Source organism: Petromyzon marinus, chromosome 4 (assembly GCF_048934315.1).
Source record: "Petromyzon marinus isolate PM22_M1 ecotype Great Lakes invasive population chromosome 4, UKy_Petmar_22M1.pri1.0, whole genome shotgun sequence".
Taxonomy (NCBI): Eukaryota; Metazoa; Chordata; class Hyperoartia; order Petromyzontiformes; family Petromyzontidae; genus Petromyzon; species Petromyzon marinus.
The window spans coordinates 23,916,243-23,943,142 of NC_133670.1; the positions used below are offsets into that span (position 1 = coordinate 23,916,243).

The following is a 26,900-nucleotide window of genomic DNA, read 5'->3' on the forward strand; positions in this document are numbered from 1 at the left end:
TACCTCACCACACTGGTCACTGTGGTATGCGAATGTGACTCTGTTCGGTTTAGGTGTCACACACGTGCCACTGATGGAACCATTACTGGGAATCGACTTTAAGGTTTTTTAAAATACATATATATAGCTCCACCATAACCACCATGTGTTAAAGCAGAAATGGGCCTACTAACTCTAAGCACCTACGCTAATCTATAACTGAACATAACAACCCGAACCCCGTGACCTGAATTTGAAGTCTAATCGACTCACTGCAACCCCCATCCTGGCCACCTCCAACACACAAAGGGAGAGAAGTCCGTTGGCTGGGTGTTACGTATTTTGTTCTGAACGCATGGGACATTCGGATGCGTGGGCCCATTAATTACGATAAAATGTAGTGAGCAAGCGCTGTGATGGAGAGTTGATAACTGCCTGCCAACAAAGCAGACCCTCTCCGGTTTAACTCACGAAGTGTGAACGTTGCCATCAATTAAGAGTGATTTTTTTAAAAATCAACAATTAGCGGAAGTTTAAATGTATAACCAGGTACATTGTTTCATTTGTTCATATACCAATTGAGATTTAATGTATATTGTCCTGTACATTGTTTTTAAACAAAACATGCTTTTAATTATTACAACTAGCTATTGTTGGCAAGTGAGTCCTAATATATGCAGGGCAATGCATATATTATCAGAGTATTTTTTGCCTCCTTTCCGACTACAAGGATTGTGGTTAATGCAGACATTATTCCTTATAAAAGGTTTCAGTTTGGTGTTTTAAATCATAACACCTGTTTTGTTGCCAGATACATAAAAGGGGAAAACCTATTATCAGCTTCAAACTTGTGACTGGCAACCTGGGAGACAGCGCTTGGGTGTGTAGCTCCAAGATCAGAGTTATTTGTGTTGTAGATTTTATCCGTGAGCATGCGCATAAACTTGGCTAAGTATTGTGGATATGACCAATAGAAGATTGTTATATTTATAAAATAAATAAATACACATGTTAAACGGGGGGGGGGAGGGGGTCTAAAACTCTAAATTATGCTAAGGCCTATCATTGTCTGCCTTATAGTGGTCTATTAATAGGATTCTGCTCTAAGAATCGTCATCGTATGCATCTATACCATTGTCAAGCCAACACACTCCTTGGGTTTAAAAGTTCAATACATTTAACTGCATACATTACGTTTCAATTACGAAGATTAAAAAAACTCAACTTATTTAAACCAAAATCGTTATGTTCATGAGTAACTCTTCCATTTTCCAAAACGTAATTTTTGCCTCTACTAGCTTCAGTGAATGTTGAGAATAATATTAAAAATTTACAGTGGCCTACTTATCATGACTGTCTATATAGTAAGACGCTATGGATCACGTGTGGCTTATTTAAACGTCAAACCTCTTGGGTGCGTCCTCAACGCATTAATTCATATTCATTAATCCTGTTCGAGTATATGATACCTTTTTTGGAAGGACATACGCGTTTGTATCTGTCCTGCATACTTTCTAAGTGACGTGTTTATTTTATTCTCATAAACGACACTTATTCGAGGACATTCATCCAGCAGTGGGTTGACCGAGGACTGTAAAGTGTCACTGTTGGTATACAAAACAAACTCTTTTAATGTTTAATGAAAGAGCTACAATGAGTACAATGTTACTCATCGTAGTCAGGACCACGGACAGCGCCCAGTGATACTTGTATAACAAAGTTCTCCGTATAACCTTCAACAGACTATAGGGGCAGTGCTATTAGCGAGCACACATGAAGGCAGGAATGGCACACGAGGGGGTGGGTGGCCAGAACCACACACAACCGCCTTTGTCTCCCCAGCGTTGAGGTTTATACAACGCACCAGATACTCATTGGAGGCTGAGTCAACCTAGGTGGATCCAAGGTCGGTTCAGATAAGTAATCGTCACTGATGTAGGCCCTGAGAAACGACCTCTGGTCTCTTACGTTCGTAGAGCAGCGCGCTAACCACTCTGCCACCGCTCCTCACAGCAGACACGCACACAGCTACGACTGATATTCAATCCAGTTGAGATTCCAGTAATATTTTACAGAGGAGTTTAACGTGATCGGCTTGAGCCTAATGCATTTGGTTCTTTTAAAGTCGAGGCTTGTGCGTGGCATTCAGGGCTTTAGTCTTGAAGAGCGAGCCGCAGAGAGTTCACACAGTCGCTGGTGTCAAAGGTTCCCGGCCACGGGCTGCCTCCGTTAATCGCACATCCCATTGTAAATTATTGCCCGCAATGTGCTCACCAATATTTAATTTCCCTATCTGCCACGTAACTCTAGCGTCGTAAAACAAGAAGAGCGACGGCCCAAAATGGGGGATAAATTGCGCCCATGGCGCATGATGTGTGTACGTGACCGGTGTCTTCTTTTAAGGGCCGTAAAAGTGGTTAGCAACGTGGTGGAATATTAAAAGGAGATTACAGAAAAGAGCCCGCCCGGCGCGTGCCAGAACGTGGGACACGTGCCACCTTGCTCACCCCCGTGACCTTTAGCGCTACCGAGTCAGCGGAGTTGGTGAAGGCGGCGGCGACAGGATAGAAACGAGAGACCACCAAAGCCCTTGTGAAGTCGGGGTGGAGCGGGGATGTGGGTGGGGGAAGACAGAAACGAATTGATAACCCTCTCCCCTCCTTATGTTTAACTCAACCATTATACTTTTGCTAGGGGGGTTGAACTCGGGGCGCTGGCAGGGATGGTGGGGGGGGGGGGTATGAACAAGGTGGGATACAAAGGTTGCTTCTACCAAAATCTAATAAATAGCCCGTGATTGGAAACCTGCCCTGCCGTTGCACACTATGGCGAGAGCAGAAGGCTGTGGCGGCCCCGTGGGGCTCCGGGCCTCTATGTGCGTCCTCCTACTGCTGTGCGCGGCCCTGGCTCAAGGGACCACCTCGGCAGAGAAGAGTCGGCAGAGGAGAGACATCTCCAGCGACCAGTGAGGACAACAGCTGATGGGACAACGGGGGGTGGAGGGGAGATAAACGTGCTCAGTACTTGCGCTGTCGTTCCTACAGCTGCGCCGCCTGGAGGCTCTCTCTCTCTCTGTGTGGCCCTCTGCGCTGCTGAGACTCTCCCTCTCTTGACGTCCAGTCTCTAAATTCTTTGTATGTTGAACTTCTTTCGCCCCGTACGTTGCATATTTTGCTATCTCGACTGTCGAATATGCCCTCTAGGATTTCCTATCATAAAGCAACACTTCCTCAAACCTACGTGCCAATCGTCTTGAGATGCAGGCGCATTTTGAACGCCTATGAATCTAAATTGTATTCGATTGTGCTGTGATGTATGAACTGTGAACGTTCGTGTGTCCTGTGCAATGCATTAGCCGTGACATGATTCATCCCCGACACAGCGGACTCGAAGAATTTTTATATTTCTTTTGACATTCTATTATTTTGACATTATTAGATTCAGGATATTCTTGTCTCGATGAGCCGCTTGCCTCGTTTGCTCTGTTTGATCGTACTGCTTCCGTTGTCCAATTTGTTTGATTGTCCTCAGTGAACATCAGCATGTCATTAATAATTTACATCACTTGAAAATAAGAGATTCGTGAATACTCAATTATTTGCATGTACCATGATAGTGTAAGACTCGAATGTAGTCGATGCAACAATCCAACGTTACATGCCTCAAGTGAAAGTAGCTGATAAGAAGGATTCATTTGCTTCTTAACTAAGTCAGAGCATTTCGATTTAAAGCTTTCGTGACTGCAAGGATTCATCTTCTTTGGTTCTTTCGGTAAAGTCACGTAGAATGAGAATAAAATAATAAATTGATAAAATAAAATAACACAATAAAATTCTCACGACGTTTCGGCCACAACATGAAGGCCGCTTGTGTTGTGGCCGAAACGTCGTGAGAATTTTATTGTGTTATTTTATTTTATCAATTTATTATTTTATTCTCATTCTACGTCACTTTACCGAAAGAACCAAAGAAGATAAGTCAGAGCACTTAACTCAGAATCGAACAAATGTGAGTTACCTTTCTGATATCGATAAAACAGGCACTGCATTGTGGGAAATCAACAGTCATCGTTGTCCTTCGCCATGGGAATGTGGAATTCTCATATTCTACGTGGCTTTCGGTAATAATTATCCTCGCTGGCTCAGTGGCAGATGCAGGTGAACGCCTCCTGACGTCTTACTGGAGCAGGGAGACAGTATCTTTGCGGTGTTGCGTTTTATTTCTACATTCTAGAATTTCTTTTAACACATTTCATGTTTTTGTCGGGTTGTATATTGTTGTGTTATCGACTTCTGGTGGATCAAGGAGAGCCCGTATCATGATTTATCAAGGATATCCAGGAGCAGTACCTGGTGAAAATAATTAGGTGAAAACATTCTGGTCGGCAGAATAAACAAAAAACACGTTTGCAAACTAAAACAAATAAATTATTAATCGCAATACCGTAGTCTGCGCGGATAAGAACAACAGGTCTTAGCTACACTGGAACGGGTTAATATGTCAATGTCAGGATCAGCTGATAGCCCTAATGGCAACAGATGCATTGTACACGGTATTTAACAAACATCAACTACGCCAATGATCATAATAGGAGTCACAGTGATGGCTACAGCAGTGAAAATGACGATGACAGCGGAAATAAGTATAGAAGTGATAACTGCAGTGATGGAGGTTGTAATGCTGGCGATGATGTCCGCTATTGATGGTGGACATGATAATTGTGCATTTGACGATGAACCTGGAATAATCGTCATCATTATGGAGGTGATATTGATGATGATGATGATTATAACGGTGGCAATGATGGCAGTAATGCCATTGCTGATGGTGCTGATCGTGGATATAGTTACGACATAATATTGATGGTGGCAATCAACATGGTGCTGGTGATGACATTGATGACTACGTTAGTGATGGTGGTGATGGTGGTGATACCATTGATGATGGTTGTGATGCTAGTGATGATCATGATAATTTTGATGATAGTAGTGTAAATGTCAATGGTCATGATGATGATAATATTAGGACTGGTGATGCCAGAAATTAACATGAATTCCAGTGGCAGTGGTTTAAATTATGTCCGTGTGAATGAAAATAGTGGTCTTGAAGGTGATGATTGTGATAATGCAGATAATAGTGGTACATATGATGATGAAGATGTTGGTGATGCAGCTTCTGTTGCTACTGCTGATGATGACGATGATGATGATTCAAATTCTGGTGTAGATGATGCAATGCTGATCCGGCTGATGCTGATGCTGATGAAACCGGCCGCTTATATTGCTTCTGACGGTGTTGTAGGAAGATGCCAGTGATGATGATGATGACGATGCTGACGATGATGAACGTGCAATGCGTAGGCCTCGCGTCTCGACGGAGAGTGGACAGCTCGTGTTCCACACGGGCAATGGCAAAGCCATCGAGTTCCGTACGGGGACCGGAGGGGAAGTGCGGATCGGGGATATCAGCCTCTCCGAGTCTCTGACACAGGTGACGACGCGACTGGGGTCACGGACTGGGCTCAGCGGTGGGGAAGAGAGCAGGGTTTTTTGGGGCCCTTGCCCTCAGCCGCGCTGTCAATACACTGCTGGATGAGGGCCCAACGACATAGTGTCGGCGGTTGTTTGCACGTATGCGGAACTTCTTTCACGCCGTACGTAGCCAACCGTGCTAATCGGAGGCGCGGGGGGGAAGGACCATTACGTTGGTCAGTGCAGGTTGGTGAAGGTAGGGGGTGTAGATGCCAGAGCATCGAAGTACGGTACAGCAATGGATGCTTCTGCACTGCCCACTGCCGCCGACCACGTATACCCGTAGCCCCTATGGCAACCTGAACGTGCGTGGTGGTCGCCCAGCCGAGCACCATGCAGGGTGATCCCCCGCGTGGCTTCGGAGATTTGACAAGATCGGGGCGCGTCGCGCGTGCTCTGCTCCGTGCACATCCCGTGTGCTGAAGAGGTCGCGTGCAACGCAAACCAGAGTGAGGTTTCATCAGCCGTGCGCCGTGTAGGCGTAATGCGCAGCGACTCCGAGAAGCCAGTAGACGTCGCGAAGCCATGGGGAAATAATGAGCTTCATGTTCAACGAGCTTTTTTTTTTGTCATGCCAGTCGTCATCGATGTTATAATCCGCGCGCTACGCAGATCGGAGCCGGTCCTGATTGAACTGAGATTCAAACCACGGTGGTGGGACAGCTGCCTTAAACCCACGTTGCATCCCGTAATCACATATACATTGACAATTGTGTTACAAATAAATGTATGTGTGTACTATGTTGGCACATGGAATATATATTGTACACCTATACTGTGTACATAGTAAATAAACAGACGAGCATCTGTTCCAGCGTGTATGAAATAAAATACAAATTCAGTCCATCGGCCTAAGGACCCGATAGCTTTTGAGCTCAATATTTTCAGATATTTCATCATGGGCGGGTTTTGACTCTCGGAGTCTCATCAGCAGAGGGTGAGCATGTTAAACATTTAATTTCAGGCTCACCAGATGTTTTAGATGAAAGCTCACGACGAACACCACGGGGACCCCGTATGCCCTCTGAATCTCCCGTCTCGCTGACCATGCAAATACAGGCAGCAAGAGAGAATGATATCTCGATTGAATGTTTACTTTAAAGCAGCCGCAATAGGACACACTAAACAAAACTAAAACCTTTTTATTATTATTATTATTATTTTACCAGGTAATAACGCCCACTGAGCTATATATCTTTTTTCACAGAAGCGACCTGGCCACGAATGATAGCTCAACGAAGTGTAGTATCATACAGAAATGATAGCTCAACGAAGTGGCTTGTCACGTGGCCATTTAGAGCAGCCAAGTACTCTAAAAGCACCTCGATTCTTAGTGTGGAGGGAAAAACGGGAAGTGCCCGGAGAAAAATCCACGTGACCACGCAAACTCCAAATATACAGCAAGCGCCAGGGTTGGCATTGAACGTACGACCTCCTGTATATAGGCGAGGCAGTTAACATCTCACCACCGTGGCGCCTTCAGTGACGCATCTCCCCACTCTTGCCGCCCGTTCTGGCAGGTGCGGACCAACCAGAAAGACATCGTCGACCTGAAGGCCGGAGCGACGGGCGTTAATGTGACGGCAGCGCTCCACCAGCTGGACGTCAAGGTGAGTGAGAGAGAGAGAGAGTGCCACGCGCCCACACGTGACCACCGACGGAGCACGTGGCACACACGTCAACCATTAACAGCGATCACGTTGCCCCGGTGTATTCGCTCACATCCGACCTGGGCGACGGAGCGCTCACGACGCTTGAATTTAAATTGGAGTTCACATCTTAATCTCGATTTGGGGGTCAACTTAGACCTTCGTCCCTGATGAATTGGTAAACAAAAAAATGTTATCACCAACATGTGGAAAGTCAACAGTGATTACCTTATGGATAGATGCATACACACCATAGGGAGTGTGGAATTTCCTTCACTGGCTCAGAGCTGTAAATAGGAGTGCCACACAATCTCTGTGTGTATACGATTGTATTTGGTTACGTTTAATAATATTTGAATGTTATGAGTTGTAATCATCTTTATTTTTCAATAAAATAATACCAAATTCACGATGAGATTGATCCTCAATTATTGTGACACGTATGACGTCAGCAGAATTGAAAAATACGTGTTTATCTGACAGCAGGAAATATTAAAGTATCGTATTTAAACAATAATGAATTGATAATCAGTTTTCTTTGGGTGAGATCGCGTATATATACAAAGTGCCGTTAAACCCGCCACGACACCACGCAGCCAATAAGTAAGGTTCGTCACGTAAACAGAACATTTGCAATCTGAGTACCAGATTGCACTCTGATTGTAAATGCTGTGGCTTTGCTCTCCAACACACCGGTGTGCTGTGCTAGTATTCATATTGGCATGTTCTGATTGGCTGTGTCGGGTGGTGACGGGTTTAACGACACATTTATATATTTACGCGATCTAACCCAAAAAAAACCCCTGTATTATTGATGATATTGGTCGCGAAAGCCTACGTGTTAAATAATACATTGGACTGAATACACATTTGCCCATTGATCGAACCAAACGCATCCATATCAAGGTGAACACAACTGAAAGATACACAAAAAAGACATACAAATAACACAACAGAATCAGAATTTTGATTTATCCTGGATAAATCCGATGATAGTGTAATAGGGGCGGGTCAGAAATTTTAAACAAACATTACCAAAAAACCTCTACGAGTGCAAAATATAGGAAAAGTGAGCAAATCACTATGAATGAATACAATGAACATACTGTACATTATTTTAAAAGTTCCCATTGCATAATTACATCAATTCATGTAGATTTCTCAACACTAAATGCAGGCTTGGGAAAGGCAGCAAATCAACAACAAAAACAGTCCCAGATCACACGTAAAACAGAACGCGTTAAAATGGAGCTATTGATTCACGGGTAAGAATCAAAGTTACAAATCACATTGGCAAATGTGGTCGTGTCCAGCAGCAACCTTCTCCTCTCTGCCTTTAATCCACAGATAGAAACCCTGAATGGCAAGGTGACCACGATTGAGCAGGTGAGAGAGTTAAGTCCTTCGCTCGTCGGAGAACTGGGACGTGGGTGATCCACCCTGGCTGCCAATTGCAGAATGTTGTTAGAGTTTAACTGATGCTACTCTGCTTCATGAGCCCAGACCAAGTATTTCACTTCGTCAGTACCGGAATAGGTGACCTAGTTGTTATCATCCCAATGCCTTTGATGTGGCCATTAACGGTGAATTATTACGTGTTAACCGTTTTAATTTATTTGGGGTCATCAAGCGATTCGCTCATATTATCCGCACAAACGAATCCTCTACGACGATTGCCCAATATCCGCTCTGGCCCATGGGCTACTCGCTCGTGCCACGAGTCCCTCACCCTGCGCTGTGCCCCACGCGCCCCACTCAACCCCGCAGGACGTGGGCCTCACGGCGTGCGGCTCCAGCCCCTGCGCGAACGGGGCGCACTGCATCAACCTGTACAAGTCCTTCTACTGCGTGTGCCCCAGCAACTGGAAGGTGGGATCGTGAAGTGCTCGCTTGGCTATCGAGAGCACGCGATACAGCGATACTGTGTGATTTATGAGTAACAATGATGATGGCCTTTTTAGTCAATCCACACTCTCTATCAGGAAGGTCCTGCATTGCGACTGTTTGGGCTTCGTGTTTTTTAAAGAGTGGCTTCCTGGTAGATTCAAAATGAGAGTATGTGGGAAACCCCCACCATGCGTACGAGAGGATTACACACAAAGGTCCGCACATATGGGTTCATGAACCCGTCTTGCTGCAGTGCCATCTGCTGGTCACCTGACAGCCCAGCGGATTTTAGTTTTTTTTAATGAGCCACAATCCGTTGCGCCAAACGTTTCATGTTACACGCGTGTATGTGATTGTGTTAGGGCTGGTGGAACTTGGGTACAGCGCTTTACTTATAAGTAAACAAGTTCTAATGCGAGTCAGGAGTCGACACTGCCTGTATAAAATTAATATCAATTGGTGGAATGTCAATAGTGGTTGTTTTCTAGACAGTCTATTGGGCCCTGCCATATTAATGTGGAATTACCACAATTGGCTTACGGCCACCAATCGATATGAGAAATAACCCATTGCTCAACTTAGTTGAGAGACTTTATAAAGGTGTGTATTATACACGTAAGTTGCATAGAGAGCGTGGAGACGATTTAATTCATTATTAATAATAAAAACAGGAACTGCGTTACACTTGAAATGGAATAATTAACATCGTTGTAAGTGGTGGCTCAGTCGCACTTTTCTTCCATTTTCAAGGGAGACTTGTTTATTAGAAAGGAAGAAGATATTTTCTCAAAAACGACAAAAGTGCTAATAATGACGGCGATGCTTCTGGCTCTGCCACGAACCATGCTGTCAGGTTTACATTCCAGCCAGAGAACTTCTCACGAACGACCGACAGCACTTCCTGCGATGCGTTTCTGCGGCCGTCTGGAACGCTCTTCCTTCCGATATTAGAGAAACCACTGGAGCTACGCACTTTTAAATCCAGATAGAAATGTCATCTCTTTTAGAACCGCTTTCCGTGTCTAGTTTGTCGTCCTTTCCCCGCACCTCCGATGAGCACGGTTGGCTACATACGGTGCGAAATAAGTTTAACGTACATCGAATACATACATGCATACATGCGATGGTATAGCCAGGCTGTGAAGGCGCTTACCAATTGCGTTCACGCCGCAGGGCACGCGGTGCAATGAGGACGTGAACGAGTGTCAGATCTACACCGGCACACCCATGGGGTGTCAGAACGGAGGCACCTGTCACAACACCCCCGGGACCTACAGGTGATGTCTCACGCCACTCGATTATAATCCGTGCCTCAAAACCTCTCCGGGGCCTCGTATCTCCTCCAAACCGAGGCAGACGAATGGATGGCAGTGCAGAGAGATGCGTGGTACGATTGCAGTGCAATTGGGGTGATGCCGTTTGTCGCAGACGTTCGCCGGTTCGAATCCGGCAGGACGCGCTGGTTAATACTGCGGGTGTGCTCACCACAATCCGCTTAATCGAGGATGTTAGACATCCCTTGACGTGATTTGAAACCCGTGAGCCATTGCGTAACGGCGTGGTGGTCCAAATTGATCAGGTTCCAAAATGTAACCGAAAATAAATGGATTGGGATTACGCATATAAATCTTCACCAAACTACTGGCAAACTGATGTCAACTTGCGGGCCAGTGCTGAGTCACCTTGTGCCACACAGGGGTCAGCTGCCACTGGGAGTGCCCTTTGAATGTTTGATATGGTAGGTGATTATGAGTTGCTTAAGCACATAAGCAAACGCCATGCTGAGACCTGCTGGACATCTGTGACCGACTGGACATCTGACAAAAAGAGAGCTTCATCGCTGATCGGATTGCTCCAGTAAAAACAAATATTCCGATTCTCGAAAAAAATATTTCTATTCTGATTAAGAATAACCCCTGTCACTAGTCGGTAGGTAACACCTACTACCCATTGTTCTGCTCTTCGTGGTATGCATTCAAACCTAAACCTGCTCTACACTCACCCCACCCCCCCTTGCTCTCCACTCACCCTCACCTGGAACCCTCACCGCAGCTGTACCTGCACGCCCGAGTTCACGGGTCCTCACTGCGTCACCAAGTTCGACGACTGCCAGGCCGGCTCGCAGGCGCTGTGTGTGCACGGCGTGTGTGTAGATGGCGTCAGGATCAACCCCAACGAGGTAGCCACACGGACACACACAGAGACTCAGACTCACACACACAGAGACTCACACACGCACAGACTTACTTGCGCACACAGACAAAGATCCCCCCGTGTAGCCTGTAACTGACTGTAGGGGCAAGTGCTGTTAGAGAGCGCCTATAAAAGCCGGCACGGCGCACGAGGGGGTGGGTGGCCAGCACCACGCCCGACCGCCTTTGTTTCCCCAGTGGCGTTGTTTACTACACACCGCACCGGGTACTCATTTTGAGGCTGAGTTGACCTAGGGGAGGCCCAGGTAACGGTTCGAATATTCGTCGCTGGCGTCGGCCGTGAGCGGGGAACCCACCTCGGGTCGCCAGGTCCCTCGCGCAGCTCGCTGACTGTACACAGACAAAGATCCCCCGTCTAGCCTTAACAGACTGTTTAGGGCAAGTGCTGTGAGCGAGCACACGCGGAAAGGCCGGACATGCCCCGCCCCGCCCCGCCCCCCAAACCATTCCGGCTCTGTCCACGCGCCTCGTACCCCCCCCCCCCGTCCCTCACCGGTCCCACCAACCCCTGGCGACCCCCCCCTCCCTCCAGCCCCGGTTCGAGTGCATCTGCGAGAGCGGCTACACGCAGCCCGGCGCGGGGGGGGGCCCCGCGTGCAGCGCCGACCTGGACGAGTGTGCGCAGCCCATCCCGCCCTGCTCCTCCAACCCTCCCGTCAGCTGCTTCAACACCGTGGGCTCCTTCTACTGCGGGGCCTGCCCCAGCGGTGTGCGACAAACCCTGGCGCGCGCGCACACACACCAACAACAACGACACACACACACCAACAACAACAACACACCAACAACAACAACACACCAACAACAACAACAACACACCAACAACAACACACCAACAACAACACACCAACAACAACACACCAACAACAACGACACACACACACCAACAACAACAACACACCAACAACAACAACACACCAACAACAACACACCAACAACAACAACCGCCGTTCGCCCACTAAGTGGCGGTGACGTCGCCTCGGCGCTTGTGCCAGGCTAGGTGCACGTTCAGGTCCTGACACACACACAGATAAAGATCCCCCCGTATAGCCTTAACAGACTGTAGGGACAAGTGCTGTTAGCGAGCACCTATGAAGGCCGGAACGGTACACGAGGGGGTGGGTGGCCAACACCACGCCCGACCGCTTTTGTCTCCCCAGTGGCGATGTTTACACACGCACCGGATAATTATTTGAGGCTGAGTCGACCTAGGGGAGGCTCAGAACCGGTTTAGATAATCGTTCCTGGTGTTGGCCGTGAGAGGGAATCGAACCCGGGTGGCCAGGTTCGTAGCGCAGCGTAGTGCTAACCGCTACACCACCGCTCCCCCTGACGCACACACAGACAAGGACCCCCCCCCCACTCCGTATAGCCTTAAGAGACTGTTGGGGCACTATTAGCGAGTACTGTAGCACCATCATGGGACCTCTCTTGCCAGTATCAAAACTAAGAATAGGTTGCATCCCTTTCTGGCAATAAAACAGTTATGTTAAAATGTTAAAACACCAAACAGAAACTTTTTGCAAGGAATCATATCTGCATTAACCACCTTTGTTTGTGATGAACATGCGAACATAACATGCTCCAGTAGTATGTGATGATGCATCGTCTTTGAAACTGATTGATCCACACCCGAGACAGCTTTCTTTAGAGCCTCGTCTCAGACAGTGTTAGATCAGAGGACGCCAAATAAGCGAACAGCACAAAGATATCTTGACACCTGCTTTATTGCCTATTCTTATACTTGTAGCACCTATCAGAATCCTTATTTAGACTGGAGTAATCCGAGGAGCCGTGAAGCACACGTGGGGGTGGGTGGCCAGCACCACGCCCGACCGCCTTTGTCTCCCCAGTGGCGATGTTAACACCGCACCGGGTACTCATTTGAGGCTGAGTCGACGTAGGGGAGGCCCAGGTACCGGTTAGGAACAATCGTAGCTGGTGTAGTCCGTGAATGGGAATCGAACCCGGGTCGCCGGGTTCGTAGCGCAGGATAGCACTAACAGCTACACGCTACCCTACCTACCACTCCCCACCGTATCTCGTAGGACAATCCAATGCGTTACAGTATTAAACTATAATGATGACAAATCTAAGTAGGTTACTACTTAATGGTTGCAAAGGAAGTGCTTAATTCATTAATTTTGCAAGGGGAAAGTTACAATTATAGCAACGTCATTCATCAACACCGCCAGCGTTCTTAAAAATTTCGGCCTACATTGTGATGAGACGGAGTACTGTCATTCACACAGCGCTATATATGTTTACTAAGTAAAAACATGTATATATGTTGACTTTCATACAAAAGTACATCCCGACACATCCCAACAGCTTACACGAAACAGTCATTTAGCAATGAATTGCAGCAGGCCCAGTGGCACAGTGAGCCCCCTCTTGTGTTGATGAGAGGTAAGGAACATTTGGTTCTCACGTTATTCCGAGATATTTCCTTCGCACTGAAGCTAAACTAAACCTTTTGTTTATTTTACCAGGTAAGGCCCACTGAGCTATAGAGCTTATTTTCGTGGACATTTATAGCGTCCAAATACTCCAAACGCGCGTTGATTCTAAACGTGGAGGGGAAAAACCGGAGAACCCGCGAAAAAATCCACGCGACCACGGGGAGAACATGCAAACTCCAAATACACAGCAGCAGGCGTTAGGGTTGAGATCAAACCCACGACCTCCTGTATACCGGGCGAGGTAGTTAACATCTCACCGCCGCGGCAGTGAGCGCGGTGCTGCTCTGCGATCCTTCCCAATGGGACTCTCCATCTCATCACACGACACCCACGGCACGATTGGAATAAAAATGAGAACGATTTTTTTTTTTTTTAAGTCGTTAGGGTGCCATCGTTGGTATGAATGTTGATTTGTTTTAAACGTGACGGTGATTTGCCTCTTGGTGCGAGGATGCAGGCTGGCAGGGGAACGGCTACAGCTGCACGGATGTGAATGAGTGCGCGACGGGGAACGGGGGGTGCTCCACGGTGCCACCCGTGCAGTGTCTCAACACCATGGGCTCGTACCACTGTGGGCCCTGCCCCTCCGGTAGGTACACACCACAGCGGCAACACACACGCACACACACAATCCCCAAAGAGCCTCGCGAACCGCTGGCGAAAAGTGCCATCGCCGAGTATTGTACGTATTGAGTGTGGCATAATACGCAAGAATTGGCGTGGCCGCAAACAGCGCCCGGCTGCCTTTGTGTCCCAAGTGCGTCTATTTGCACACCTTGCCCAATTATCATTGGAGGCTGAGTCAACTTAGAGGAGGTGCAACCGGTGCTAGCCGTGGCGAGGAATTCAAACCGAGTTGCCGAAACCCACCGCTCGCGCACGCAAAGCCACGCCGCGTCAATCGATACTTAATTACGACGATTTAAACGGTGGCAACGGGAGCGCAAGACAGCTGGGGGCAGCGGTTCCTCGGGGTGCGTGCGGCACGACGCGACGGAGAGGCCGCGTGTGTGCGCGTGCGTGTGTGCGCGTGCGTGTGCGTGCGTGTGTGTGCGTGTGCGTGCGTGTGTGTGTGATAGTGTAGCGGTAGTGTAGCGGTTAGCGCGCTGCGCTATGAACCTGGCGACCCGGGTTCGATTCCCGCTCACGGCCAACACCAGTGACGATTATCTGAACCGGTCCCGGGCCTCCCCTAGGTCGACTCAGCCTCAAATGAGTACCTGGTGCGGTGTGTAAACATTGCCACTAGGGAGACAAAGGCGGTCGGGCGTGGCGCTGGCCACCCACCCCCTCGTGTACCGTTCCGGCCTTCATAGGTGCTCGCTAACAGCACTTGCCCCTACAGTCTGTTAAAGGCTACACGGGGGATCTTTTTTTATCTTTGTGTGCGCGTGTGTGCGCGCTCTCGTGGGGGCGCAGGCTACGAGGGCGACGGGCGAACGTGCACGGCCGTGGAGGTGTGCTCCATCAACAACGGCGGCTGCTACTCGCTCGCCACCTGCACCGCCGTGCCAGGTGAGCCGCGCTCGCCCGCACGCGACTCGCCGGCGCCTGAAGATGGCCCGAGAAACACACGATAATTACAAGCGGCCGCGGGAGACCCTACATTCTGAAGCGTACGCACGCGTGCACTGGCACCGAAATTAAGCCAAAAAGCACACGTGATTGAGCTGCAAAGGCCATTTTTTTTTTAAATAACGCAGGATTCTGAAGTGCACTTTGAGCCACGTGCGATGGTTTGCACCCGTGATCTGGCGCCTTCCGTGCAGCTGTTGGCGGATCATCTCGCCCTCCGGAGTGCCATTGATTGTCTTGATTCAGATTCGCGTTTTTTTTTCGATTTCGTTCTGGAATCGATCGGCCGCGGGGATGACGTGAACCCATTAAGCACAACGCGTACGACTAACCAACGCATTGATTCTTCCGCATGCAATTTGACGCAGTTCTCGCGGGCTTAAAGAGTCGACGCCAATCGAGGGATCGATGCCCGATTCATTCCACCAAAGTCCGGTGATTAACAAAAAAAAGCGGCTCTCATTAAAGTGCTCGCGAGTGGCACGCGTTGCACTTAAGAGCGCATTATCTGTTCCCCGGACGTACCGATAAGCGAATTTGGATTTCGTCAGGATCAGCCGGTCACCGCTGCCAGGTCAGTGTGACTCCCATTCAGCAGAGTGTCGCTTGAGTCAGCAGCGCATCAATAGGTAGCCGCGTGTGTATAAATCAGCTTGAAAAAAAAACGCCGACGACGAAAAAAATTGCGCACCGATGCAGCCAAGAGCCCAGCGGAGACATTGCTGCGATCTTTGTCTCAATTTATCATGAGCAGGTTGGTGTCAGAATCGTAGACACCGTAGCAGGAGTTGCGAGGGGGTGGGGGGCGGTGTGCAGGAGTTTCCATCAAAATGGCTTTGCATTTTACGACCCCCCCAAAATGTTTGCTCGCTGGTGATGAGCTGCGCCGTGGGAGATGATTTACCACAATGGGGTTACTCATGAATCCGTCTGATGTCAGCTATTGCTGCGGACTTTGAAAAATCCTGAATTGATGATGAGCGGGTAACTGGAAAAAAAACTGAGCTGCGCATTTTTAAAAGCAGCCAATCCAACGACTGATTTGACAATCGCACAAATGAAGAAGAAGAAATGTAAGGATTTTAATATAAATTGGTATGCCTTCACGTTGCAAAAGTAGCAGCACATTAGATTTGTTCCATTTGCTTAATGAGAGCACAGTTTACGTGAAATGTCCAAAAATATCACCTGGAAATTGAAATTGGATCCCTGCAGTCACGAAAACTTCAAATCTAGATTGAAATTGGTCTCGCACCGAATTCGCAAAAAATGGCTCATGTCAGTTTTGTTGCTGACCCCTGGTCTAGCAAATAGAATGTGTGTCTCGTGTTCCCACTTAGTGGCTGGCATGAGTCAGCGTTTGGCTAAACACGTGGGTCACCTGGGCTCATGCCCAGGTGTCTCACGCTCTCAGGGCGAATACAGAACATCGCGTGTCTGCCCTGGTGAGCGTGCCGCAGTGAGGGAAATGCTCGTAGACCATTCGCTGTGTTCAAATTAAGTCCAGAATGCATCGCAAGGGCAAAGACGCCTCATGTAGCCCCATCGAACATTGGGGAAAGTGCTGCGAGCGAGAAGCTTGTCAAGGCTTGCACGGCCTACGAGGTGCTGGTGTGCTCAGCAGTAAAGCCGACTGCCTTTGTCTCTCTCGTCAGTGATTACTAAGGCCGAGTCGGCCTCGGTGGCGAGAGCCCAGTATCGGTTCAGTTATCACTTGGGATATCTCTCGCCACCGATGTTAGCCAAGGCCGAGAATTGAAGTCAGGTCACCAGGTTTATAGCGCAATGTGCTCGTTAAGAATAATCATACTTTCATTTTAAATAGTGTCATTCATGTTACGAGCCCGGTGCACGACTCTTCCTCGTTACATAACAAAACGCACAGATAGACGGACACTCGAACGACACACAAACACAGACAAACACGCACACACACACACACACGGACACACAGACACTGACACACGGACACACAGACACGGACACACAGACACACAAACAGAGGCCCCTTGGATACGGGCCATCTGAGCGCTTTCAAAACATTCTCAAGCGCCCGCACAGAACGCGACATTATTGACGGGAGCGACGCGATCTTGGCTAATGCCGACAACAACGCGATCAGCGCTCGCTGACACGCACGCACCACCCGGGGTGAACACCGTGCCATGAATTCCAAATGAGAACGGGTAAAAAGGGTTTCAAGTGTCTTTTTTTTGCATTCGCAACTTTAATTTTGGTGTTCGGTCATTTGCATTGCGCTTGCACGGGGAGAAGAATGTTGGGATCCACGTTGGTTAAAGATTTACAAAGCATCGGACACTTTGAGCCAGCGTAACGCCTGTGCCGAGGGGTTCCGATGTTTTGTTTATTGTGACTCAGCATAATACGGGGGGGGGGCAGGGTGTTGTGAAGCTGTCTCCTTGATGTTGAGAGGTGTAATGCAGCTTCTTGTGAGCGCCACTCGTGGTTCATACACAACTGCAGCTCAGCCGCAGCTCGGCATGATCGCGAGCGGTGGGCGATTGAGACGAGTGCCAACGATGCGGAGTTGTAAAGGGGGGGGAGTGAAGGGAGGGGGACAAATATAAATGAGGAGTGCAACTTTGCAGATCAGTAAAAATACACGGACAAACACACGCGGAGACTTTGACTTTTAAATAACTTTTATTGCCGCCAGCAGCAACAGCACTGGAGGCGATACCGATATGAAACACACAAAGTCACCAGCAACACAAATAAACGCTATAAATCCACGCGCTGTGGCGCTCAATGCAGCGCGCACAACACGAAAGAAAAGTCACGTGGTGGTGGTGGTCATCGCGCACGCCACGGTGACGAGCGATCGCTTCAGAAGGTGAACAGGAGGGTGCCGTCCACGCTGGTACAGAGGGCTTTTCCGGCTGAGAGCGAGGAAGTTTAGAGAGACAGACGTGGGGATAGAGAACGCGACCCCTGCACTGCCGATGACCGCTGTGATAACAACACGTTTTTTAATGGATGGATGTTGAACTTTTTTCGCACCGTACGTAACCAGCCATGCTAATCGGGCACCGAATGTCGACCCCGATCAGAACCGCTCACGCAATCGAGAACGCGCGCGCTACTCGCTTCCGTGGCTTAAACCAACTACGCTTCAACTGGACGCACCTCGATCCTGCATCTCGCGTGTCACCCCCCCCTCCGCACCTCTCCCACCTCCCCATGCGCTGTTCCCATCACGATGCCGTTACAGGCAGCTCTCTGCCCATCTGCACGTGTCCGCCCGGCTACTTTGGGAACGGCTACGGCCCCAACGGCTGCGTGGCGAGCAGTGGCAACTGCAACCCCAACCCCTGCGTGCACGGCCACTGCATTGTGAGTTCCGTCTCGACCGTGGCGCTCGTGACGCACGGCACGACGCACGGCACGACGCACGGCACGTTCACGTTGTGAGCATTTTGTCGGTATTAGCCTCGCTAATGGGCCCCGTAGTGTGGTAGTGGGAACACCACATACATGGTTCCCAGAGGGCAACTTTGCAGCTGTGAACATTAGTGACTCTAGTGTACCGATGAGTCTTAATAAGGACGAAACCGGTCCACAGTCGTCCACGTCTGTCTCACTGCTGCCTGTGAGTCGGTCACATTTGCTGGAGTTTAATTTGAAGGCGATCTATAAGACGAGTGGTCCACGATGCACTCCTATGGGACCTGCTGATGTTTTTTTTTTATCTGCGTAATGCACAAAGGCTGAGTGCACTGTTCGACACGTTTTTGGGTGGTGTTTGAAAGCGTCCGTGTCGCAGCGAGCGCTTGAGTGATTCCCATCGTAGAATCGAGTGAGGGATAGGGCCTTTCCGACACACTAATGCTGAAACGTTTTGCCAACAGCATCCCAGATACTCGTGTTTTTTTTTGTACGTGGCCATGAGATGGCAGTATGATAACAGATTCCTGAATGTGTATGTGCGTAGCTTTGAGTGTTGCACCCTTCACGTGTGTGGATTTCTTGAGGAATTCCAGTTTCCTCTCATAGCGGGCAAACATCCGAATGTTAAGATACAACTCCTGAAAATTCATATTGAAGCTCAGCGATGCTCTGCTGAGCTTCAACATTAATCGGGCAGTGTTCATCTTTACTGGACTAAGACAATAGCGGAAGCTGCACATTCACCTGGCAGAATGCTCATACAGTTGACAGTTATCCAGTCTAAAACCTGCTTGATGTACTGCTCCGTTCTGGCCCTGCAGCGTGGGTGAACTCACCTTAATGGCTTCATCATTGCCCGATTCACTAAAATCGTGCCACCGGGTTACTGGATTCCATTCGAATAGAAGTTTGATTTAATATAGCGTCTAAAGCGGAGGCATTGAGCTGCCCGATGTGTACGCACGCATGTTGAACTTCCCGTGTCATTCATGGGACGGATTAGCACCTCCGTATCTGTGACACGGGACAGAATACGTACCAACAAAAACAGCGTACAGATCCGATCGCTTTCGAGACGCAGGCGGAGAGCAGGACGTGCGGGAACGTGTGCGAGGAGTTTGAGTTTGTAAGTCAGGTGCGAAGACACACGGGCGTTCCACCACATCTTTTAAAAAATATATATATTTTAATTATATTTCAGTAGGAACCGAGTACAGAGCACAAACCGCAACGTGGAGAGGGGGGGGGGGGGACAGAAATTCCGCGGACACAAGTTCCAAACGCTGTGCTACTGAGTTTAGAAGAGGAAAATATCGGGCTCGCTGCGTTCCACCACTTCTTTAGGCGTTCCAGCGTTCTTTTCGCCAGATCATAAGCGCGTGCCGAAAGTTGCCGAAATACGTGGGCCCATGTGTGGGTGTGAAGCTGCCCCTCCTGCCGTGGGGGTTGCAGTTTTCGTCCAGAGTTTAGTGCCAGCCTTGCCCGGAGCCATGAGTGAGCCCTTTTTAATGGCTGACATACAGGTCGCCCAAGCCTTCAGACTCCGGCACAGCGGTGTATCAGATACGTTCTCTCCGTGGCAAATTGAATGATTGCCCTGCATAAAATGTTAAACGTTTTTTCTTTACCAGCCACCCGATGTTCTTTGACAGTATTATTTACTTCTAAAATATTACTCAATTATTTATATAAATATGCGTACTCGGCATATCTGAAGTTTAGATATGGTTGCTACACAGCAGACTGCAACCAAGTTATCCTAAATGTGGCCAATCTCGTCGGATCCTGCAAACTAATCAGTGGTGAGCCTGGTTAGTACTTTGATGGGTGACCCCCAGGGCTTGCCAAGTGTGTTGTGGGCCTACGACGTGGTCAGGTGATGACAGTATTGACGATTAACCCCGCATATCTGTTTGCCATAGCGATTCCAGTTTCATTTACAGCTTTAGATAAACATCCTAAAACAGCACCCTTATTAAAGGAATCTTGAGTAAATAATTTTCATCATCATTATACAGCTCTGCTGATGTCACGTGGTATAAATTCCACATTTCTATGGCGTGACCCATTACCAGTTTCTCCTCTATTTCATTGGAGTATCAGAACACTTCCAAAGGGTGCGTACGCTCACCGAGAGAGATGAAGCGACGAATTCAGCTCACGCGCAGGTTCTGGATGGATCGTTCCATCGCGTGACCGTGAGAGACAGCGACGGCTTGGGCAAGGCCTTCACCCAGCAGTGGATTGACCACGGCTCACTGACGATGACGACGATGACGACCCAGCCAAAAAAAACCCATGGCGCCGACACGCGCCCGGCGCGTCGCCGCCCCTCTCGCGCACACAGGAGCAGACGACGGGCTTCGTGTGCGCGTGCGAAGCGGGCTGGAGCGGCACCATCTGTAACCAGAACATCAACGAGTGTGCCAGCAGCCCCTGCCTCAACGGGGGGACCTGCGTGGACGGCACCGACTCCTACACCTGCACCTGCACCAGCAGCTGGACGGGCACCAACTGCCAGACGCCCACGCAGGGTACGGGGGGGTCGGGGTCGGGATGGCCCCGGTGAGGCTGACTGTGGAGCTTTAAAACTGAAAAACAAAGCTAATTTTTCATTTTATTTTACCAGGTAAGGCCAACTCAGCTATATGCAGTATGTATGTGTATGTGTGGGGAACGGTAGTGTAGCGGTTAGCGTGCTGTACTATGAACCTGGCGACCCGGGTTCGATTCCCGCTCATGGCCAACACCAGTGACGATTATCTGAACCGGTCCTGGGCCTCCCCTATGTCGACTCAGCCTCAAATGAGTACCTGGTCCGGTGGATAAAAACATTGCCACTGAGGAGACTAAGGCGGTCGGGCGTGGTGCTGGCCACCCACCCCCTCGTGTACCGTTCCGGCCTTCATAGGTGCTCGCTAACAGCACTTGCCCCTACAGTCTGTTAAGGCTATACAGGGGATATGTGTATGCTGATCTCTTTTTGCTGACTTCTTGCCAGGTCCCCCTCGCAAAAGAGGTTTTAAACCTCAAGGGTTTTTTTACCTGGTTAAATAAAGGTTAAATTAAAAAAATGCTCTTTTTCAGAAGCGAGCTGGCCACAAATGATAGCTCAACAAAGTGGCTCATCACGTGGAAATTGATCGCAGCCCACCACCCTAAATGCACGTTAATTCCAAATGTTGGAGGGAAAAACCGGAGGACTCAGAGAAGAATCCACACGATCACGGGGAGAGAGAGACACCGCAAACTCCAAATAAGCAACAGGCGTCGGGATTGAACCCACGCCTCCTGTATCGCAAGCGAGAGAGTTAACATCTCGCCACAGTGGTGCCCAGTTGGAATTACTGTAAGCACAGCAAACCATCGCCCTCTTCTGCGAAAACCTTGGCAGGACCCTGCCAAAAGAACAGTTGCGAGACTCGACGAGGCCCTCCTGGGTGAACGGGTGCAATCATAATAATAATAGCGATCCACAATGGCGAGTGCTGACGGTGGGAGAGGTTTCACGTGCGCGTGGCGACGCCTGCGCTGTGTGTGCAGTGTGTGGCGGGTGGCTGTCGGGCCCCGCCGGCTCGTTCAGCTACCCCACCACTCCGGGCTCCGAGAGCTACGACCACCAGGTCAGCTGCGCCTGGGTCATCGAGGTGGCATCCAATCAGGTGAGGCGCGCGTGCACCTGCGCACGCGCGCTTGTTCGCGCTCGAGCACGTGCGCGAAAGACAAATGCAAACAACAACAACAACAAAGTGGCAACTTTGGAAAAATCGCCCAAATTCCTCGCTTGGTACATACACAGTGGTCGGGACATGAGATGGCTTGTGATTTAATAATAATACGTTTATTGATGTTTTCTTCTAGAGCTACTGTTTGTCATGTTTCGCCAGTCCTGCGAAATACATTGGCACTTTGAGAGCATTGATAGATTTATAGTGCCTGATTAATATAAAAAGTGTACAATAATGGTGATGACCTCTCAGCCATTCATCCCATCGGAGTCAACAGAATGACGACAAACCTTGCAGGGAATCAGCTCGTCCTGGAGGCAATCTTGACGACCCTGCCATAGGAACTTTTTTGTTCATTTCGATCCACACTCGCGCGCACCGCCGACGACGGCAGTCCCTCTGCCCTCTTTCACGCTCGCGGCCGGCCACGCTTCTCCGTCTTGGCAGGTGGTGCGCATCACGTTCCCGTTCTTCCACCTGGAGGGAGGCTCCACCTGCCAGTTCGACTGGCTGCAGATCCACGATGGCAGCTCCGCCTCGACCCACATGCTGGGGAAGTTCTGCGGGACGACGGTGCCCAGCGAGCTCATCAGCTCGCACAACACCCTCTACTTCTGGTTCCGCTCGGATCACTCCATCAACGCTGGCGGATTCACCGTCGTGTGGGAGTCCCGCGCGCCCCGTACGAGTCGCACGCACGCACGCTTGCTCGCCTGTTCGCGCGCACGCCCGTTCACACGCACGCACTTTCGCACGCACTCCTGTTCGCACGCACGCACGTTCACACGCACGTTCACACGCACGCACGTTCACACGCACGCCCGTTCACACGCACGCCCGTTCGCACGCACGCACGTTCAAACGCACGCCCGTTCGCACGCACGCACGTTCACACGCACGCCCGTTCACACGCACGCCCGTTCACACGCACGCACGTTCAAACGCACGCCCGTTCACACGCACGCACTTTCGCACGCACTCCTGTTCGCACGCACGCACGTTCACACGCACGCACGTTCACACGCACGTTCACACGCACGCACGTTCACACGCACGCCCGTTCACACGCACGCCCGTTCACACGCATGCACGTTCACACGCACGCACGTTCACACGCACGCCCGTTCGCACGCACGCACGTTCACACGCACGTTCGCACGCACGCACGCACGTTCGCACGCACGCACGCACGCAACCCACGCTTTCACGGGCATGCCCAAAAAGCCCCCCGGTAAGCGCTTGGGGAGCCGAAGTGACGGCGCCGTGCGTCCGCCACAGTTTGCGGCGGCGAACTTTTGGACAACTACGGGGACTTCTCGTCGCCCGGTTACCCCGGGAACTACCCGCCGAACCGCGACTGCTTCTGGACGGTGTCGGTCTCTCCCGGACTCCTCATCACCTTCGCGTTCGGCGCGCTGCACCTGGAGACCCACCCCGACTGCAACTACGACTTTCTGGAGGTGCGCCAAGCGCTCACGCACCTCGCCCGCGTTGTCGTCGGGAGCGGTCGAGCGTCGAAACTCGCGCGCCGTCTCGCGACAAGAGACCGAGCAGGGCCAACGCAAGAAAAACAACATCAAACAAACAACAACAACCGCCGTTCGCCACTCAGTGGCACTGACGTCACCACGGCGCTTGTGCCAAGCTATGTGCACTTTTGAGGCCACGTGAAGTGTCGAATGCTCGCTGGCAACAGGTAACGGGACAGACGCAGGTGCCGTGGGTTGACTGAGATGACTGGCAGGACCACACAACAGACTTCACACACACACACACACGTACCGTGCACGGCCATGTGGGGTTGTGTTGCTGGGGTTGCGTTGCTAAATGGAATGTGAAGAAATGCGGCGTGGGGAGGCCCTCATCCAGCAGTGGATTGACAAAAAGAGCTCTACATGTAACTCTGCCACTACTACCCTATGCATTATCACCATTGTGCTTGTGCACTCCTCCGCCTTGTTAGATCGACTCGGACCCCCTGTTCCCGTGCCTCATGTCACTGTGTCCCCGTGTCCCGTGTCCCATGTCCCGTGTACCTGTGTCTCCGTGTCCCGTGTCACTGTGTTCCTGCGTCCCCATGTCCCGTGTCCCCATGTCCCCAAGTCCCGTGTCCCCGCCTCCCCGTGTCCCCCATGCCCCCGCATCACCGGTCCCCGTGTCCCCGTGTCCCCGTGCGTCTCCCCTCTGCCCGGTGCTCCCCCGCGTAGATCCGAGACGGCCTCCAGGAGTCGGACCCCGTGCTGGGCCGCTTCTGCAGCTCGGGGAACCCCCCGCCCGTGCAGAGCACGGGGCCCAGCGCCCTGGTGCACTTCCACTCGGACGGCAGCGTCAGCGACCGCGGCTTCCACGTCACATACACCACCTCGCCGTGTACGCAGGCAGGCAGCGCGCGTGCGCGCGCGCGCAGGCGAACGCGTGCACGCGCGCGGTAGCGTCACCGCGGCGCTTGCGCCAAGCTAGTTGCACTCTGAGGCGGCGAAGGCTCGCTGGCAGGAGGTCACGTGGCACGCCCAGGTGTTTTGGGTTGACTGCCCGAGATGGCAGTTGCACCGCTTGTGCTAGCACATACACATACGTGCACAAATACACACACACACGAGTCCACATGCACGCGAAATCACGTATTCACACACGAGTACACCCACACAATTACACACACACGCGTGTAGTTTGTCGTTATTTTTTTATTTGAACCTATCTACGTGACTTTACCGAAAAACCCAAAGAATATGCATTCCTGCAGTCACGAAAGCTTTAAACTAATATTTATTCAATCGTGTTCAGAAAGCAGACAAAATAATGTCCACCTGATGTAGATAACTGCTCTGCCAGGACAAGCCAATTTTAAAACACAAACTGAACAGCAGGCCCATGGCTCCACCCTGTGGCTACTGGGAGGTGGGGAATTTTAGTAAACTAAATATTGTAATCTGTTCATTCAATAAATATCGTCTAAAATATTTGGGATGAATTCATTTGGTTAACATGGATAAAAAAGTAAGGAAGTAAGGGAAAAGATTAAGTAGAAATAAAATAGTACGTAATTTAAATTTATACTTCCACTAAATGTCATTGGTAACAACTATAGCACATTTTAAGTCACAAAATACATTGAATAATCAACATCCATTAAAAACAGGATCTCAATGTCATCGCAGCATCATCATATGTGTACATATCAACAAACAGTAATGCGCCCAAAAATATCACCCCTACATGTTTTTGTTTTACTAAACGACCTTTGGTTTTTCCAATTACTTCTGAAATTCGATTTCTTATTGGCCAACAGTGCTACGAGACAGTGGTCATCATTTGTACGATTATGGTGATGATGGCGATGTTACTGATAATGATGCTGCCAGTGAACATTTGTCAAGTTTGGGAGTCACAACGCAGGCATCGGAAGTATTCGTCTAATTTTTACCATCTCATCTGCATCAACATCTCACTTCGTTCCACCTCTTTCACACAGTTACGTTCGGCTCCATGGGCCTCGAATTAACACTAGCTTATCATTTGCGTAACTAAAAATAATACATTCTTTCACACACACACACACGTACACGATTCGATTGCCTGTACCATGCGCACACCAACACATTTCAACCGTGGATCGTAAAGTACCCGCAACATACGCGCCTCGTCCACCCACTCTCCCTGACCCTTCTCTAACCTCGTCGTCGCCGCCGCTGCTCTGCCCGTCGTCGTTCGCCCCCCACAGCGGACCCGGGCTGCGGAGGAACGTACACGGACAGCGATGGGGTGCTCATCTCGCCCAACTGGCCTAACCCCTACCCACACAACCGGCAGTGCATCTACCTGGTGCGGCAGCCCGTGGGGGAGACGGTGGCGCTCACCTTCACCGACATGCAGCTCGAGGGGCACAGCAGCTGCGCCTTCGACTTTGTGGAGGTGCGGGGCCCACGCGGTGCACTGAACACACACACGTGGATGCGTGCGCGTGCGTACGTATGTACGCGCGCGATGCGGGAGAGCAGCATGGGCGAGTAGGCAGGCTCGTGTCTCGACAGCTCTCCAGTCTCGGAGACGGACACCATGCAGCTTGGTGTACAGACAACCAAGTAGCCACAGATGCACCATGCAGCTCAGTCTACAGACAGCCGACCTGCAGCCGTCTGGAACGCTCTTCCTTCCGATATTAGGAAGAAGCTACTGGAGCTATGCACTTTTAAACTATATAAAAAACTATTTTCTTTAGAACTGCGTTTTTGTGTTTAGTTTTGTTGTCCTTCCCTCTGAGTAGCACGGTTGGCTACGTACGGTGTGAAATAAGTTCGACATACACCTGCGAAGCCTCATGTACAAACATCCGCGCAACCATAACACGCAGTTGCTCTGGGTGGGTAGCGTCACGTGCCCAGTCAGAGATTACCAGGAGCACCGTGCTGCATGTGGCAGGACCTGAAAGGTGAAACATTAAAACTGACGTCCATAAATTCCCCCGCGG

General features: G+C 50.1%; 1 protein-coding gene across 1 annotated transcript in view; it reads left to right on the forward strand.

Annotated features, from left to right (window-relative positions):
* Window positions 1-2,748: 2,748 nt before the first annotated feature.
* The window catches only part of CUBN (cubilin), a 77,774-nt gene continuing 53,622 nt past the window's right edge, over window positions 2,749-26,900 (forward strand). The window contains exons 1-17 of the mRNA XM_076060173.1: window positions 2,749-2,944; window positions 5,340-5,469; window positions 7,031-7,120; window positions 8,507-8,545; window positions 8,927-9,028; window positions 10,220-10,323; window positions 11,099-11,225; window positions 11,792-11,966; window positions 14,179-14,310; window positions 15,141-15,236; window positions 18,529-18,650; window positions 21,052-21,238; window positions 22,248-22,366; window positions 22,880-23,114; window positions 23,711-23,892; window positions 24,640-24,802; window positions 26,154-26,344. Of these exons, the coding sequence (XP_075916288.1) occupies window positions 2,805-2,944; window positions 5,340-5,469; window positions 7,031-7,120; window positions 8,507-8,545; window positions 8,927-9,028; window positions 10,220-10,323; window positions 11,099-11,225; window positions 11,792-11,966; window positions 14,179-14,310; window positions 15,141-15,236; window positions 18,529-18,650; window positions 21,052-21,238; window positions 22,248-22,366; window positions 22,880-23,114; window positions 23,711-23,892; window positions 24,640-24,802; window positions 26,154-26,344 (2,334 nt within the window). The 5' untranslated portion in view covers window positions 2,749-2,804. The remainder of the gene's footprint in view (window positions 2,945-5,339; window positions 5,470-7,030; window positions 7,121-8,506; window positions 8,546-8,926; window positions 9,029-10,219; window positions 10,324-11,098; window positions 11,226-11,791; window positions 11,967-14,178; window positions 14,311-15,140; window positions 15,237-18,528; window positions 18,651-21,051; window positions 21,239-22,247; window positions 22,367-22,879; window positions 23,115-23,710; window positions 23,893-24,639; window positions 24,803-26,153; window positions 26,345-26,900) is intronic.